Source organism: Rosa chinensis, chromosome 4 (genome assembly GCF_002994745.2).
Source record: "Rosa chinensis cultivar Old Blush chromosome 4, RchiOBHm-V2, whole genome shotgun sequence".
Taxonomy (NCBI): Eukaryota; Viridiplantae; Streptophyta; class Magnoliopsida; order Rosales; family Rosaceae; genus Rosa; species Rosa chinensis.
The window spans coordinates 7,568,057-7,586,295 of NC_037091.1; the positions used below are offsets into that span (position 1 = coordinate 7,568,057).

The window sequence follows — 18,239 nt, forward strand, 5'->3', positions numbered from 1 at the left end:
GTTCACTACAAAGCGAGTTTAACAAACTTGTATAAATTGCATTTACTTAGATAGAGTTTCGGATTTTCTTACCAGTTATCTTGTTTTAAGTACATATCTAGCTAATGACTATTGATTATTGATTCTATGATATCAATTTCTATTAAAAAAAATTATTTATTTCATAAGTCACCAATATATATAGATCTTTTTCACAACTTCAAATACTCTAGTCCTGACACCCCATTGATAACCCCTTTTTTGAAGTAACCGCTAACATAATCTTTCACACTTGTTTTCTGGTAAATTGGGGGATTTTCCTTCTGATATCAACTCCTTGATTGTCTCATACATTCTCGAGGAGTTCTCTAGTGAAATATGTCTGAAGAAACATGCCACATAAATTCTTGGACCTTCCTTCTTGGACCGTACTATGTGATTAACGCTAATGAACTTGTTGTTTGATATTAGCTGGATCAACATACCCATTAGTCATTACAAAATAATGCCGAAATTGAAATTTACATGATATATATCCGAGGGGACAGTGAGCTAGTCCACTTCTCGCTTCATTAAATATACATATGTGTGTGTGTCTATATATATATATATATATATATATATATGTCACGCCCCAAAAATTGGAGGTGAAAACTATACTTCTCTTAAGTCAAAATGATATAAAGAAAAGCTTCAAAATACATGAGGTTTATATAGGGTTACATATGTATGTTTTGTATACAAGATGTAACCCTATATAAACCTCATGGTGAGATGAATACAATACAATTATCCAATTCTCTACAACACGTTATCAGCACGATACTCTAACCCAAGCCTTAACCAGAAAAAAAACTCTAACACCCGAAATTTCTTTCACCAAAAAATGCCGCAAGCTCCTAGCCCTTGCTAGCCATATCGTGCGCTGCTCCTGCAGCCCTTGAGAACCCGTGTGCCTCCTACTGCCCCTACAGCATCGTCGCACTCCTGCTGCCCCTGCAGCATAGGAGCACGCTCGTTCCTGTGCAGATCAGCCTGTTTGCATGCCCCGAAACATCTTGATCGGGACCTCAGATCAAAATTCTTCCTTGATCAAAGTTGTTCTTCTCTGCCTCTTCTATCTGATCTCCAAATTTTAGCCATATTGAAGTCAATTTGAGATCTGTATACCATTCGAAGTGAGAGCTGTTCAGAAGCTAATCTGCTCCGAATTTCAACAAGTTTTAAAGATTAAAGTTCCTGCTTTCTTGTCTTTTAAATTCCTTTATTTTTTACTTGATTTTCAATATACGAACATGGGTTCGATTATTTAATAAAGCAGAATTATGGGGATTCACGCTTAATGACTAAGAGTGTTCGTATGAACTAAGATTGTTCATAATGCTCGAACTAAGAGCGCTCGTAAGCATCAAATTGTGACCATATTAGAACATTATTGTTTTGGTCTAATCCAAAAGAGATTCTTGGAAATTGTTTTCTTGGCAGCATAACTCAGAAATCTTATTATTTTAGTTTTCGTGGATGTTTAGTTCTGAAACTAATATATCTTCGCTTCTTATTTTCAGGATGTCGAATGAACCTAGACTCGACTTTCCCATGCTTGACTAAACAGGCTCGGATTACCGTAGTTGGGTAATCGATGTTGAGAACCACCTCACTTCAAAGGGAATATTACCCATAATCCATGCACCTAACCCGGATCATGTGTTCGTGCGAACACCTACAAAGCATGCTCAAGCAGTTATCTTGATGCGGCGCCATATGGACAAGGCACTCAGATTGGAGTATATGTCGATCAAGGATGCAAGAGAGCTATGGGTAATGCTAGAAGAGCGCTTTGGCAATGTCCAAGATTCCCTCCTCCCTGACTTGAAGGTTCAATGGAACAATATGCGCTTTGCTGATTTCAAGTCTGTTGCTGAATATAATTCATAAGATCTTCGCCTACAATCCATGTTGAGGTTTTGTGGACAACATGTCACAGAGCAAGAGCTAATTGAGAAAACTCTCTCCACTTTCCCCGTTTCAGCCATTGTGGTATCAAAGCAATACCGAACTGAAGTCAATGTTGGATGGATCATGAGGTTTCATCAGCTTATCAATCTCATATCTGTAGCTGAGAAACATGATAACATCCTCGTGAGGAATTATAATTCAAGGCCCATTGGAACTAAAAGCGTTCATGAGGCGAATTATAATGCACCCAAAGGAGGGCGCAAGAAGCGGAACCCTAAGAATAAGGGACATGAGGGACGTATGGGTCCATATAACCGCCCTAACCAGGTAGGAAACTGCAAGTTTAGTGCGGATACACGTGGTGGCAATGCCACACGTGGGAGAGGGGGTAGTGGTAACCCTGGCCGTGGTGGTAGCGACATGGGTCATGGTGGAGGCGCCAATCCTCCTAGAGAATGCCCACAGCGTGCACCTATTTCTGCTTGGTCCTATGCAATATTGCATACAGCTGTGCTCATTCGTCTGAGGCCTACTGCACTCAACCCTTTTCTGTGTCTCAGATGGTTACTGGATATGAGCCTGATGTCTCACACTTACACATATTTGGGTGTACAATTTATGTGCCAATTGCGCCGCCACAGCGCACCAAAATGGATCCTCAAAGATGATTAGGCATTTGTGTTGGATATGACTCTCCAACCATTATCCGCTACTTAGAACCCTTGACAAGCGATCTATTTACCTCTAGATTTGCGGATTGTCACTTTGATGAGACAGTCTTCCTGTCGTTAAGGGGAGATAGGAACAATAATGCTCAACAGGAACGATAGGAATTGTTGTAGTCTATCCCCACTTTGTCTCATCTTGATCCCCGAAACCGCACAGTCCAAAATTGAAGTGCGGAGAATTCTCGATCTTCAGAACGTAGCAGACTCTATGCCTGATGCGTTTTCTGATATCGCTAAAGTGACAAGATCACATATACCTGCTGCAAACGTGCCTGCAAGGATTGAGGTCCCTAAAAATCATGGACATGGTGCCACCCCTAGGGGTATTGGGCATGGCACCTCCACCACTAATAGTGATGGCAATGTGGCTCAGGCTGGGCTCCGAGCATGGAAATTTGGGAGGTCCAAAGGTTCGATGGATTCTCGCCCGAGAAAGAAAGCGAGTTTGGCACAGAAAGATCTATTAATCATCGACATAAATAACCCGTCTCATGAAGATATTCCGGATTATGGTTATGTCCAAAAGACATCATTGGGGGACGCTCCAATGTTAGAACCAATTCCAGGGAATAGGGAGATCTCCATGAATTACACTAGTGTACATGAGATGTTGAATCAAGATTCTATTATCCTTGATGATGTGTTTGCATATTCTATTGCTCAAGGAATTATAGAACACAATGATATCGACCTCGCTCCGTTGAGGAATGTCAATGAAGAGCAGGCTGGCCTAAATGGAAAGATGTGATTCAGGTTGAATTGGATTCACTAACAAAGAGACAGGTATTTGGGCCTATAACGCTGACACCCCCAAGTATAAAGCCTTTTGACCATAAATGGGTCTTTGGTAGAAAGTGTAATGAGAAAAACGATGTTGTTAGATACAAAGTTCACCTTGTGGTGTAAGGTTTCTCACAACGCCCTGGAATCGACTACGAGAAGACATATTCTCCCGTAATGGAGGTTATAACGTTCCGCTACCTTGTCAGTTTGGTAGTTTCCGAAAAACATAACATGCAGCTTATGGATGTGGTTACAGCATATCTCTATGGGGATCTAGATTCAAAGATATATATGAAGGTTCCAGATGGACTTCAATTACCCAAGTCAAGTGGCTCTAAACCATGGAGCGCGCTTTCAATAAGATTGAGACGCTCACTATATGGATTGAAACAATCGGGACGGATGTGGTATAACCGTCTAAGTGACTACTTGATTGGGAAGGGATATGTCAATAATAAAATATGCCCATGCGTGTTTATAAAGAGGACAAGTTCCGGATTTGCAATTGTAGTAGTTTATGTCAATGACATGAACCTAATTGGAACTCTAGATGAGTTAAAGGATACTGCTAAGTACTTGAAATCCGAATTTGAGATGAAAGATCTTGGGAAAACACGGTTTTGCCTCAGACTAGAACTCTAGCATCGTAGTGATGGGATTATGATCCATTAGTCAGCATATACTCAAAAATTATTAAGGTGCTTTAATGAAGATAAAGCAAAGCATGTGAGTACTCCCATGATCGGTCGATACTTGAGAGGTACGATTGATATAGGCTTGTTCTATCCCTAGAGAGAAAAGAAATAACGAAAGTCTGGGATCGGACTCCACAAGGCAAAACGCCACCTTCCGTGCTCCTCCTCCCTTCCATTAAAATGACAACGATGTCTTGATGAGTTTTGCTAATGCAAGGTATCTCTCTGACCCTCACAAAGGTCACTCCCAAACGGGTTATGTCTTTACCATGGGAAGCACTACGATATCTTGGAGGTCTACAAAGCAGACCCTTGTTGCTACTTCCTCAAATCATGCAGAGATTATCGCCCTACATGAAGCCGTGCGAGAATGCATATGGCTAAGGTCTGTAGTTAGACACATTCAAGGAACTTGTGGTTTGAAGTCTACCACAAATGAACCTACATGCATTTATGAAGATAATGCAGCTTGTATTGAGCAAATAAAGTTAGGTTTCATTAAGGGCGACAACACCAAGCATATATCGCCTAAGTTCTTTTACAATCAGCAACAACAAACACTTCTAAATATTGAAGTGAATCAAATTCGTTCAGAGAATAATGTAGCGGACTTGTTTACCAAGTCGTTACCTAAATCCACCTTCGAGAAACATGTGAAAAGCATCGGATTAAGAAAGTTATCCAAACTCCCATAATTGTAGAAATCAGGGGGAGAACTTGACATCAGGAGGGGTATGATGTCTACATGTTCGATCTTGAACAGTGAAGGACGTGTTGTGCTCTTTTTGCCCTTCAACCAGGGTTATTTTTGTCCCACAGGGTTTTTGTTACCTGGCAGGGTTTTTAGTGAGCCAACGATCAAAACGTCATCACCAAGTTTGTGCAGCACAAGGGGGAGTGTGGGAGGATGTCGACTACTCCACATTCATGCGCGTTGTACTTTTTTTCTCCTTCGACCAAGGTTGTTTTTTCCCACAGGGTTTTTATTACTTGGTAAGGTTTTTGACGAGGCAACTTAGAAGCGCATAGCAGAGGCAACACTATTGACATGGAATATCCAAGGGGAGTTTTGTAAATGATAATGACTATTCATGCAATAGGTATTACTTAATGTATGCGATTGACAGACTTGTAATGTATGCGATTGACAGACTCGTAATGTATGCAATTGACAGACTTGTAATGTGCGATTGATTAGTATGGCTATCATGTATTGCCTTTTGTATACATGATGTAACCCTATATAAACCTCATGGTGAGATGAATACAATACAATTATCCAATTCTCTACAACACTTTAGTTAATTTGAAAATAAAATCTTAAATTAAAAAAAAATAACGGAAGCTCAACTCTAAAGTTTAGAACAATCTTAAACAAGAAACTAAAACTTTTATTCTAGGGGACGCCGACACAACCACTACCTGCCACCAAGTCTTCTAAGCATTCAACTCCTCTTCAATACCTGGAACCATAACAAATTACTAATGAGATATAAACTCAGTAAGTAACTATAACACATCACGTATAACAAATAGGAAGACATTCCACACTTTTATACTATATAGTAAAATGCATAGTACATTGAGTGCACTCAAAACAAATCAAACAGAACTTTCTAGGTCCCTCTAGACACACCATACCAGTGAGACCCAAATTTATCAGAGGTGGGAGACAAATGTCACCCGTTGGTGACGAACCCACTATGTGGGCCATATAACATACAGTGCAGAACCTGCAAAGACAAAACAGTGCATAATTTGCACTTACAGAACATATTTCTCCCCAGACAGCCTACTGGTATTGATATGCCAAGAGAATACCTAGCAGAAATCTCTTTCAAAACTTATCAAATTTTGCATGATGCATACGTACTAGTAGAAGCCAAAGCATTCACAACAAAAACAAAAAATGGTGCACTCAAAATCATAAGCATATAATATATAATATACTAATGTATCATCAATAATATATTTATCATGGTTCCAGAGCAAACAAAAGTTACTTACCTCAACTACGCAAGCTATACAAGCAATTGGTACAGCGTCCTAAGTTGCGGTTTCTTGGCCTAAAGCAAACAAAAACTCAAAATAAGACACGAACTAGAACCTTATAACCTACGGTAAAAGCAATCTGGCAGGACCTACGTCTAAAGGAAAAATCTCACTTGCTACAATCATTAACAAAAACCCTTGGAAAATTTATAAGATTAAACTAGACATACTCAAGTATCTACAGTAAAAATATTAAGCCAAAAGAAGACTAAGAACTTGTCCAAATAATTTTCCAAAACCGACATCTGTTCCTGCCAGGAAACAGAACCTTCACCAACAATGACTCTTCCAAAAATTCCATGGGATTCAGTTCATATTAAAACTCGTTGAAATTTTACAAGTCTATTTAAGGCTCAATATTTAGCATATGATAAAAATTTAGGAGCAAAATCAGTTTTTCCCAAACCCCAAAAGCTGTCTTCAAAACAGAACCCAAAATATGCCTCTCCACCTAAACAGCTAGGTTCAGATGGTTAACGAATTTTATAAAAATAACTACGAATGATAAATTCATTAACATTTACCCCAGAAAGAAGACACAAAGAGAAACATTTCAGAAAAATATGACAGCTAAAACAAAGCATTTGACTCTTCAAACAATGACTATAACACGTTCCTAACTTCTGTCAGCAGAAAACTTGTTTCCTCTATGTCAACTTTGAAAAATCACCATAAATTCGATTCTTAATATTTTTTTGTGAAATCAACTCCAAAATAACCCTTGATAAGTCTAATTTTAAATAATAAAAGAACCATAATCATTTAAATAAAAATACCTGGTCGAAATTGTAACAAAATCACCTGATCTCAGATTTGATACTTCGTCTCAAGCCTTTGTGGTCAGCGCAGCCTAACCTATTTTCTCCTTTCTCTATCCTTGCACACAGTTATTGTTCTCTCTTCTTTTTTCTACCTTAAACACGTCTGAAACACTTTTCTTCTCTCTCAAAACTCATAGGTTCAGTTAACTTATTAGAAAATATCTATTAAGTTTCAGACTTCGATCTAAGTAAACACAACCTCTTTGTAACTTGTTTAAAATTCCTATTTTCCTTTTTACTAAAATAACTAATTAACCTTAAAACTAAGTGTAACTAAAAAAATAATAAATAAAGTCTCATAAAAATATAATATGATCCAACAACAAAATAGTTCACAATACCAAAATAAATAAGGTATGCAAACAACAAGGTCACAAAACAAACTAAGTAAATTGCTGGATATCACAATATATATATATATATATATATATATATATATATATATGAGGCAATTTCACCCTATATAAATCAACTATATATAGAACACAATAAAATGATCAGAGGTAAACCACCGTGCTGAAGATATACGATATAGAGATCTTGCCTGCAAGAAATCCCCAACGTTCACCACTAGAGCTTCAGGCATAGGAGGAACATCAATCCATTTGTTTTGGTATTGAATTTGGAGTCCTGTTTCGGTGCGGTCGCTTCGCTTGCGCGATTTGCACTTCTGATTGATTCCATCCATCCCCGACCCTCCAGTATGAAGGGGTTCGGGTTCTCAGTCGATTCCCGTTCGCCTGCCTGCCCCCCATAGTCCAGTAGTGGGTAGGGTGGTAAACTTAGAGGGCGCCCGCCTCCTCTTCAGACGTGTCCTCGACAACCTGGCGGCTGTTCGGTCTCCGCTTTTGGGGCAGGAGTGCTTGGTCGCTGGGGTTTACCGATGTGGTCCTGAAGTAGGATGGTGCGAAAAGCAGCCTCAAAATGTTTGCTGGTGCCCATGGTGAGTTCAGGCTCAGGGCATGGTGGATAGTAGTGGCTAAGCAATGAATGCCCCTTCGCACAATCCAAGTTTATAAGGTGGTCAAGTTTGAGCTTAAGCGCCTCGGATAGCAATTCAAACAAAGTCACACTCAGTTTGAAAACATGTTGAGAGTACTCCATAGTTATATCTCTACAAATCAATTAATTTTAGGAAACCATTACTTCATGAAACCAATTAATTTGTTCACCAACACAAAGAACCAAAATTTAACCTCTGACAAAACCTATGTTCCCTAATAGATAAGATAACTAGATAATGTTTTCATTTGGATTTTTTGATCAAGAAGTGCAAGGATTTATATTTGATTGGATGGTCAAATCTGTTCAGGTCTATTTAAACATCAACATTAAAATGATAACTAAGTCACTAGATTTGGAAGCTCTAGGACAGTAGGACTAGATAAAAATCACAGTGCACACTGTAAAGCGATTTAAACACCAATACTCAAAGTTAGAAGATTGTTGTTACGAAGAAACAAGAACCGTCTTATATATACCTGCAAACCATAGGCAGTTCTTGAGGATCAAGAGGCTCTGGAGCCATGTCAACATACAAACTGTCTCTCCAATTAGCTAACTCGAACAGATTAAAGCTACTAAGAACTTAACTTTCCTCATCGGATCCCTGCTGTAATACTCGGCCTTTACCTCCCTCGGCAGCAACATCTCGTTCAACACTCTCTTGAGTATCCCATGGTTCATCGCCTGAAAGAATCCAACACTCTCTGCGGCCCTTCGGACTCCGTCGACCACCTCAGCATGACTGCCGGCATTGTCAGCGAGGTCGACGACTGGGATAGTGAAATGAGCTTGGGTTGGTCGGCCGTAGATCTTGTCGTCTTTCTGCAGCCAAACGAAAATTGGTTGGACTTTGGTGATTCCGGCATCGACAATTCCTTTGAGCCCGCTTTGGATTCGTCGAAGGCCTTCAGCTGTTGGAGACGGTCTGGGTAGATTGAATTCCCGGAGACCATGTTTACGAAATCTGGTAACTCCCTCCCCAAACAAAAATCATAGTCCTTCTTTATCAAATAGATATATGAGGAATCTTTTCTTAAAAGTATTAAATATGAAAAAATCAACGTGATTCTAATGCAGCATGCATGCAATCTGACCATTGATTAATACCCCCACCAAACACTTTGAAAGTACTAAAATGGCCTTGGGGGGGGGGGGGGGGGGTTGAATAGGCAATGCTCTAAAATGTACGCACAAAACCGAAACTGATCTCAAGGATTGTAATAAGATTGCTATCCCAAGACAATGAGAAATAGAACAAGTATAAATCAACGTATCAAGCAAACACACATATAAGAACCAAAGAAACACAGAAGATGTTTGTGCAGTAAAAATTCTCAAAGTGAGGTAAACAACTGCGTGACCTTAACTCTTGAAGGCCAAGTGCTCAAGCACACACTATAAGATAGTAGTCAAATTCAGGGGCGGATCCAGGATTCCACCTTCGGTGGGGCTTGGATTTCTTAACAAAGTGAAAGAAAAAAAATAATAGAGAATCTCGACGGTGCGAGAGAATTTTATTAATTGAAAAAATGATACACTCAGTCAGGGGGGGACATAATGAGCCTTACCCCTCTAATGCATATACAAAATTAAAGAACAAACTCAATAATAAAATAAACGTGCAATGCAATATAATACAAGAGCATAAACTAACTAAATCTAACTCTACGAGTACATGAAGCTTCAAACTCTTTAATCACCTCATCATTGTCAATAGATTCAGCATACTCTTTCTCAATGTGAAGGACCATACAATCACCAAGAAACTCATCTTCCATTTTGTTTCTGAGTTTAACAATGTTCATTGCCACATAAATAACATTTATATCGGCCATTATGCCACATATATCACATAGAGAACACTTCTATTGGCAATATCACATTATATATATATATATATATATATATATATATATATATATATCTCATCAAGACATCTTCAATTCAACTCAAGTATTCAACATTTAGCATTTCAACAACTAGAATTCTAGATAAACTGAAAAAGAAATAACTTACAATTTAAATTTTCATTGAGGTGAATCAGGTGATCCGTGGTCGTCTGGTCGAGAACTCGAGATTGACCAAAGCAAAATAGCAAATCAAGGCATTAGGCATCATTGCATCAAGCAATGAAAGTAGCTCCAATCTAGGCATCATTCATACACACAATTTCATTACTCTGGGGAATTCAATTTCAATTTCAAATGGGTGATTGATTCAATCCAATTAAGAAGAAGAAGATAAGAAGAGACTATCAGACGAAGAAGAGGAAGAGGAGGACAAGAAGACAGAGAGGGACTGAGGGAGACTGGGAGAGAGAGATACCTAAACTCCTGAATCCTGAAGCTCGGAGACGAGAGAAAGGCGGGGATGGAGAAAGTCACTCGAAACGGCAGGTTGATGTGTTTCAGTTTAGGGAATTAGGGATCCAAAGCCTCCAACCCCGACTTCGGTGGGGCTTGAGATGAAAGATAAAACATAAAAAAAAAAATTATAAACCTATAAACCTAATTTTTTTTTTCGGCCCAAAATGCTCGGTGGGGCTTGAGCCCAACTGAAACCCAGTTGGATCCGCCCCTGATCAAATTACAAAGTAGACTTACAACCTCTCGGATAACTCTGAACGCGGTTACCTCTAGCCACTACAAAAAAGAATTCATTTGGCTTCATCAGTTAGTGTCGGCGTCAGAATGCCGTCGCCATTGATCAAAATTTTGCTATGGCAAATACGGCGTTGCGAAGAGAAAAATTATTTGCGACGGCATGGCGTTATGGTCGCATAAATATGCCTTCAATTGCTATGGCAATATCTTTCTGTCGCCAAAATTTACTTCTTTTAGCTACCGTTATTGATGCCGTCGTTTATTTTTATTTTATATATTTTCTTTCCGTCGTATTAGATGTCTTCTTAGGTTTTTTGGGAAACATTGAGTTCCCTTCGCATTCACTCCACTGTTTTCAATGGATTGGTATTCAGTAAGGAGAAAAGGAGAGTGCTTGGTGGAGTTGCAGATCGAACTCGGTGATGTCAAAGGGGTAAAGATCTATAACTTTTGAGTTAGGGGTGGAAACTTGTTTAAGATCTAGGTTGGTTTGGGGAAATAGAAGGAATCTGGCTTGGGTTTTAGGATTGTTCTACCTGGGTTCTTTTTTTCTGTCATTCCATTGGCTCCTTCACCAGATTGTTCGATTGCTATCTAATTTATCAATCCCAATCGAGTAGCCGACGAAGAAGGCTAGCATTGCTTGTGCTCATCTTTCTACTGAAAACCATTTTCAAATGGGTCTGTAATGGAGCTCTTACTTTTTACACTCTCCCCTCTCCTACTCTTGATTTCCCTAATTTTCTTCTCCTGACTCAATCCGCGATTGTTCAAACTGAAATCTCCTTCCTATTTTTCATTCTCTTTCAGCATATCAATGCCAAGATAATAAAATTTATATAGTAAGTTCATTCTTATTTTGCTTCAAAGTTCAATTCATTTATTTTTTTGGTTGCTATTTTGGCTTAATTTGGGTGCAGGGCTTATGGATTGGTTTAATCTGTGGATTTGTTTAATTTGGATGCAGGGCTTGTGGATTGTTGTTGATTACACAGCTTAAGGAATGGACATTTGACTCCTCTCAAAATCCCGAAGAAAGAAAACCAGTTTTGTAAGTAAGTGTGGCATAGATCTACACCTCTAGTTGTCTTTCATAGTTTAGCATTTACCTGGTGTTGGATTTGAACCAATTTAGTTAGGCATTTATAGACGTGAAGCATCATTGTATTAAAACAAGTTGTATCTCCACCTGTTTATTATATGTTCTTTCTAGTATTTGTTTATTGCTCTCTTTTGTTTGTCATTTTCATGGTGGTTGCTTAATTTCATTTCAGCATGGAGAAGACACTTGAGAAATATCAATGATCGAAAGAGCTATAAGCTCTCTTTGTAACTTCGTTTAAGAGATTTAGGTTTTTTTTTTCTTTTGGGGTTTACTCCTGCTAATATATGTTAGTTCATAGTGGTTTAATCGAGTCAACAACAAGACGAGATTGAAATTTGATACAGTTGCTTGACCTTTCTTCTTTGACAGCAAGCTTTTCATCATGAGAAGATGGAACCCGTTGTTGTCCTCTTCTACCTTTTGTGTATGGACAGCTAGTTCTCCATGAAGGAGAAAAAAATAGAATGCAATTGCTTTTCCTTGTTTTGTAACAGAAAGGTTGTTCATGCTTAAAAAGCATGTCTCCCACATTCTCTTCTCTTTTCGTTCTATAGCTTTAGAAAACAGAACCCATACTTTAATAATCCATGCAAGACCACTGTAGTCTTATCTTATGTCTTGACAGCAAGACCACCATAGGAACCATACTTGCATTTAATTAGTTAATCATCATGATTAAACAATTCTTCTTGGGCTTCACATGATTATAGTTTTGTGTTTTGGAATTGCCAATAATATTATACTAACAATTTACATAGAGTGGATTTTGTAGTTGCTGTTAAGTATGGGATTGTAGATCCAAGTACTACATCAATTATGGGATTTGTTTGTTACAGAAACCCAGAGGAGATCCCATGGGGTCAGTTTGGTGTCGATATTGTTGTTGGAGTCTACTGGAGTGTTCACTGATAAGGACAAAACCGCTGCGCACTTAAAGGTCAGCTCAGTTTACAATTTTTTTTTTAAATTTGATTGCAGAATGATTTGTTGGTCATGTGTTTTGGTATATGCATGAATTTGACTCTATTTCTAGGATTGGATCCTTCAGAATTGATATTTTTGTTGTCAGGGTTATTTGAGTGATTTTAAGTACTGCTAATAGGACTAGTACTGCATTTAGACTTGAATCGTATATATTTGTTAATCATTTGCATGGTTCTGTATTATATTGAAATAAGTGATAGCCACATATTTTAGGTTTGTAATCTTTCTCCAGTCTTCAAACTAGAACGAAGTTGCTAATATCTGTTCAGTTTCTGTTTTGCTACACGTTTTCAAAAGTTTTTATATGGTTGTAAATATGATCATATGCAAAGACTGATACAAATGAAATCAAATTGCTTTATTTAGTTCTTTGTCAGGTATTGAAAATGAGATTCAGTGGTTGTTTGGGTTTTTCGTTTCTCATTAATTATCAAATGAGCTTCGGATCTTTTGGCCTTCAAAATGTAAACTGCTTACACAATGATTCACATCTTCTTTAGATTGGATCATGCAATAGTATTGCCAATAGAACCAAGTAGCTAGTGTACTCAAACATGAGTTATTAATTTCTTTGTAGTTTTTGGTTTGTAAATTACTAACTTATTTTCTTTTTGAAAACCAGTGAGGCAGACAATGGGATTAAGAAACCAGAATTTTCAAGGAATCCTAGATATCATGACATCCTTATGGATGAAGTATATCCTACAAAAGAATCTTGGTCCAGAATACATATTCTTACGTACGTTATCTTGGTCTATAGGATCAACAATGTGTCAATTTCCACACTTCACATTAGTTCTTTGTCCTTTGTATGAAGAATCATTGTATGAGTTACAAGTGTTCTAAAATTGTATGAGTTACAAGTGTTCTAAAGTTTAAACATAGATAATTAGATATACAAGACCAACAGTGTCTATTTTAAAGTTTAAGGACAAGGATGTCACTGGGAAGAGGATTCAAGGGGTATGCTGTGTTTCATAGTTTCATAGATTGTCTCAATTTCATATCCATGGTTTTTTTGTTCAATTTCACATCAAACCTACTTGCTTTGGGACTGTGCCACCTTACGACCGTTGCTCTTCTAATCTGCTACTTACCTTTTTTATTGTGTAGTGAATGTTCAAGTTTATGGTTTGGAATGAAAACACCTGAAACCATGATTCCTTTTTTTGTTACTATTGTATGCAGTTCCAATCAAAATAAACGACCACATTCTCACAGAGCCTTTTTTTTTATTTTGCTAATTGGGTTTGATGTGAAACTTAGTCTGCATTGTTTGTTTGCCTGGTGTTAGCAACTGAAACAATTAGGAAACATCATTTGATTACTATTGGGCAGCTGAGGCTGTTGTGATCATTTGCTTCACTTATGGTATGAACCAGTGACGGAGCCAGGAATTTAGATTCACTGGTGCACAAAAAAAAATACAAAATATTATTACAATGGTAATTGCCCTCAATGAGATTTCATATTTTAAAATCCTTGCATGATAGTCTCATTATCTATGCTAGTAAAAATGTCTTTCTTAATATATGAAATCAATCAAGCAATAATCAGGAAACTCGTGTGCTCTAGGTTGACAAGGACCTTTTTGAAGATAATATTTGCGTACTTCATTTTAAACATTAGGATGATAAGTTGAAATTGGAGGACGATTTCCATGATCAGAAGGATATTTTTCATTAATTTCGGGACAAGGCTTCTCTAAATTACTATCATTCTTGTTTGTTTGTTTGTTTTTTTTTTTTTTTTTGGGGAGATGAATCTAATGAGGTATTTATACCCGACAACTCTTCTGCACCAGAAATTTCTTCTCAAAGTATCTTAATATATTTGAATTAAAAATATAGTAGTAAGAATCAAAAGAAGTGACTACAACAATACTCTTCACAAAAAAATTGATTGAGAATCTCAAGTGACGATGTATACACACACACACACACACACACACACACACACACACACACACACACACACACACACACACACATACATACATACATACATGTTATTGATGTAATAGAATATTTTTTTTAATCCTTTTTCTATTAGACTTAAAAAATCTATAGGTAACGAGGAATTAATTGTAATAAATTTTATTATTGATGTCCAAAAAATTGGGAAAAGAAAAATATAATATAAATCAAACGTGGGGCCCACGTTTTCTTCCTCAAACAATCCCAACAATGAAAACAAAGAAGAGCACGTGAAGTGCTCAAAAAAATAATATAAAATTATATATTAAAAACCTAATATTAATATAATACTAATATTATGTATATATATACACTAACTTTTTAATGAAAATGTGAGTGGGGCACGAGACCCACTGAGCCCCTGCCTCCCTCCGCCTCTGGTATGAACTCTTTACTTTTTCTATCTGTTTGCGAGTGAATGTGTGATCTTGCTTTATCTGGAAAGTTGTTATTGTAGCTTAGCTGAGTTCTAATTTACAATTAATATTCCTTTCTGATGCTGGTTCAGAGGCTATAGAGTTTTCTATAATATGGTTGAATTTGTTATCTGATTTACATTTTTCAACTTTCTCAAGGAAAGGATATCCTGGAAATCAACCATCCCGAAAGTCCTTTCGGCACAAAGACCAAAATGATATGAAATTTTAGTAAATTTAGATTCTGTATAAAATTTAAGAAAATCAAACAGAAACTGGCTGCGCATGGGCGAGCTGCCTAGTTTTAGCTAAGGTTTAAATATTAGTGCATTTTTGTATCTGTATAATCATACCTCAAATATTATCTATCCAAGCTTTCTTTTTCCATTTTGTCGGCTCTGTACTTATAGATTATCTTGTTTGCATAATTAAGTAATTGAACAGAATGTCAATTGTATGTGTTTTGTTAAAAAACAAAAGATTTTTTTTTAATTAATAATTCATATTTTGCGACGGCATTGTTTCCGTCGCAAAAATTCCATTGCGGTAGGTGGCGTCGCTATTGACCTTTGCGATGGCGTAGTTGCCGTAGTCAAACTGCAAGCTACGGCGTAATTGCCTTAGCAAATAGCAATGACGACGCCCTCAACGACAATGACAAAATTGTCGCCGCCTAGCCGTCGCCATAGGTCTTTTGCGACGGCAATTTGACTTTCCGCGACGGCGTTGCGCTGTGGCCATTTGAATTCTTTTTTGTAGTGTAGCTAAACTCATTCAAGCCGGTTGAACTACTTCACACAAATTTGCTGACTGCCTGTAGATGCACTTCACACGTATCAACTCGTCAATATTCAATTCTTGAATATGCTTGACTCCTAACTGAAGTCGTAGGACTTCCAAGACATAAGAATGATATGGATGATGTATGAATAAATTCTTAACTCACTAATTCACTTTGACATGGAACAAATGAATTAATGATCAAGACACAGCTTTGCCTTATGAAACAAAAGAACTTTTCTATCGTGCAAAGCTTCCACAAGAAAATAGTTTTGCAAAGCTTATATATGCGTCAAACAGCTCTCCCCCTAAATCTCTTAGGGTATCATCCATTGTATTAAACAATTTGACACCAATTAGGAAACAACCTTTCTAAAAACATAGCATGATAAACAAGGAATATTTTATCATAAAGATAAAAGATATATGCTTAGATAAAAACATAATGCATCAAAGACTTAATGATTGACATAACCACTTGAAATAAACTTCCTTTAGAAAACAGAACACACAGACAACGTACCATGCATGGACTCAATATAGACTACTAAAGGATTGACACGTAGCTGTCAATCCCAATACTTAGTTATGCAAAATGCAATGAATGAATCTTACCTGAAAACTTCCATACGAGTCAGTAGGATCTTGTCATGCGTTTCATGCCTTGAACTTTAATTCCAATTATTAAGATCATTCTTCTCAAATACACTCTTAAGCTAGAACTCTCTAGTTTTGTATAAAGGGAATGCCAACATACAAGTTCCTATACTAACAATCTCCCCCTTTGGCATTCCTATACAAAACTATAAAGCTAAACGACATATCCTAGAACTAAAAACCAGCATCCTTGAAATTGTGTCATGTTGCCTTTCACCATCCTGAGATACTCAAAAACAATATATCTTGTGAAACGCATAGAGAATAAGAGATTTAAAATCAATTTAACAAGAGATTTAAAATCAATTTAAAACTATTACAAGTTTGATAACTCATTAGCATCGGCAATAACAATAACATTCTCTCCCCCTTTTTGTCTAGGAATGACAAAGGGTAATAAACATCCTTTAACAATCCTCATATTGAAAACACTTGCATTCGATGGACCTGACACAAAAAATTCAAAACTGCACCTAAACATATGATTCGACGAAAATACAATTATGCATGAATAGGATGAGCAAGCAATGAGACATGTCATGGTCCCTGTGAGAGTATAGTGAACAAAACCCAAGCATGCAAAAGCGAAAACTTTTTAGAAATTTACTCAACTCAAAGCTTTGTACAAAGATAAGGAAAGACCATGGTCAACCAGCCAGCTAGAGATTTAGACGCAAACAATGATAAGTTCTCACTCGACTTTGGGGAAAAGTGAACAAGAATTAGTGTGGGGTTTTAACCCTATCAAAATAGCCAAACAGAGTTCACAAAAACGTATTCACATGCAAGGATTCATAATAACATTTAAAAAAAAAAAAAACTTGAATCATCTTCCTTATAGCCCCCTTTCTTTCTTTCCTTTTTTTCTTTTTAGATCAATAACGCACAAACTTAGTGACCCATGTAGCGAGTTTTACGCTAGTGTCTCTCAAACCAGTTGGTTTTAAGGCACTAAGTGTAACAAGGACACTCCAAAGGACATATCAACTCGAGTCAAGAAGTAATTACCACCGAGGTGACCAAACCATTCCTGTTTCTTCCCAATCCTCATATCGTTTGTCATGACCGAGGCCTGTTTACTTTAGGAATAGTCTAGCCATGCTCCTACATTGAATATTTCTTATTTTTCAAGGAGGTAAAGTAACACACATAAACACAATTGCACTTAGTTCTTGTAAAGACTCAAGCTCAAACAATCTTAACAAGGTGTTATTCCCACAAGAGATACAAGTGTGCATGTGAAGAATTCAAGGTGCAAGAGCAAGCAGTGGACCTTAGCTCATGTCAAACCCCTAGACTGGCAAGTCTAACATAATCTGATCACTTTTCAATGTACTAACTTAGAGCACGAAATCATGAATCATACGCTTCAATCTTAGTTCAATTTCTTCACACAGCTATCACAAGGATTGAAGGCATGTATGCAATCCCTAGACTGGAAAGAAAACAATGCAGCTAAACTAACAATGCACCTATGCTATATGAAAGAATCACACAGTATGTATATGCAGATGCAAACAAACTCAATATTTGAGGGAGAAGATTAGAGTTTTTAAGCACATCCATAAGGAATTGCAAGTGATTCAAAATAAGAATTATCAAGGAGTTTCAATAGGCATAGAAAAGCACAAGACAATTAGTTCAAACTAATATCAAATATCATTGCACATTGGGACTGAAAGTTGAACTAATTCTAGGA

General features: G+C 37.2%; 1 protein-coding gene and 1 long non-coding RNA gene across 2 annotated transcripts; both read right to left on the reverse strand.

Annotated features, from left to right (window-relative positions):
• Window positions 1–191: 191 nt before the first annotated feature.
• LOC112196751 (1-aminocyclopropane-1-carboxylate oxidase homolog 1) lies at window positions 192–8,972 on the reverse strand. The gene is given in 7 exon segments (XM_040518630.1): window positions 192–299; window positions 301–450; window positions 7,559–7,644; window positions 7,896–8,128; window positions 8,496–8,598; window positions 8,601–8,900; window positions 8,903–8,972. Coding segments are annotated over 7 exon segments (1,050 nt in total).
• A 575-nt stretch (window positions 8,973–9,547) lies between these two features.
• Window positions 9,548–10,464, reverse strand: LOC121052726. Its single transcript, XR_005810011.1, has 3 exons — window positions 10,345–10,464; window positions 10,036–10,165; window positions 9,548–9,804 (listed from the first exon to the last, which is right to left on the reverse strand). It is a non-coding gene; the product is annotated as an uncharacterized LOC121052726 (long non-coding RNA).
• Window positions 10,465–18,239: the final 7,775 nt, after the last annotated feature.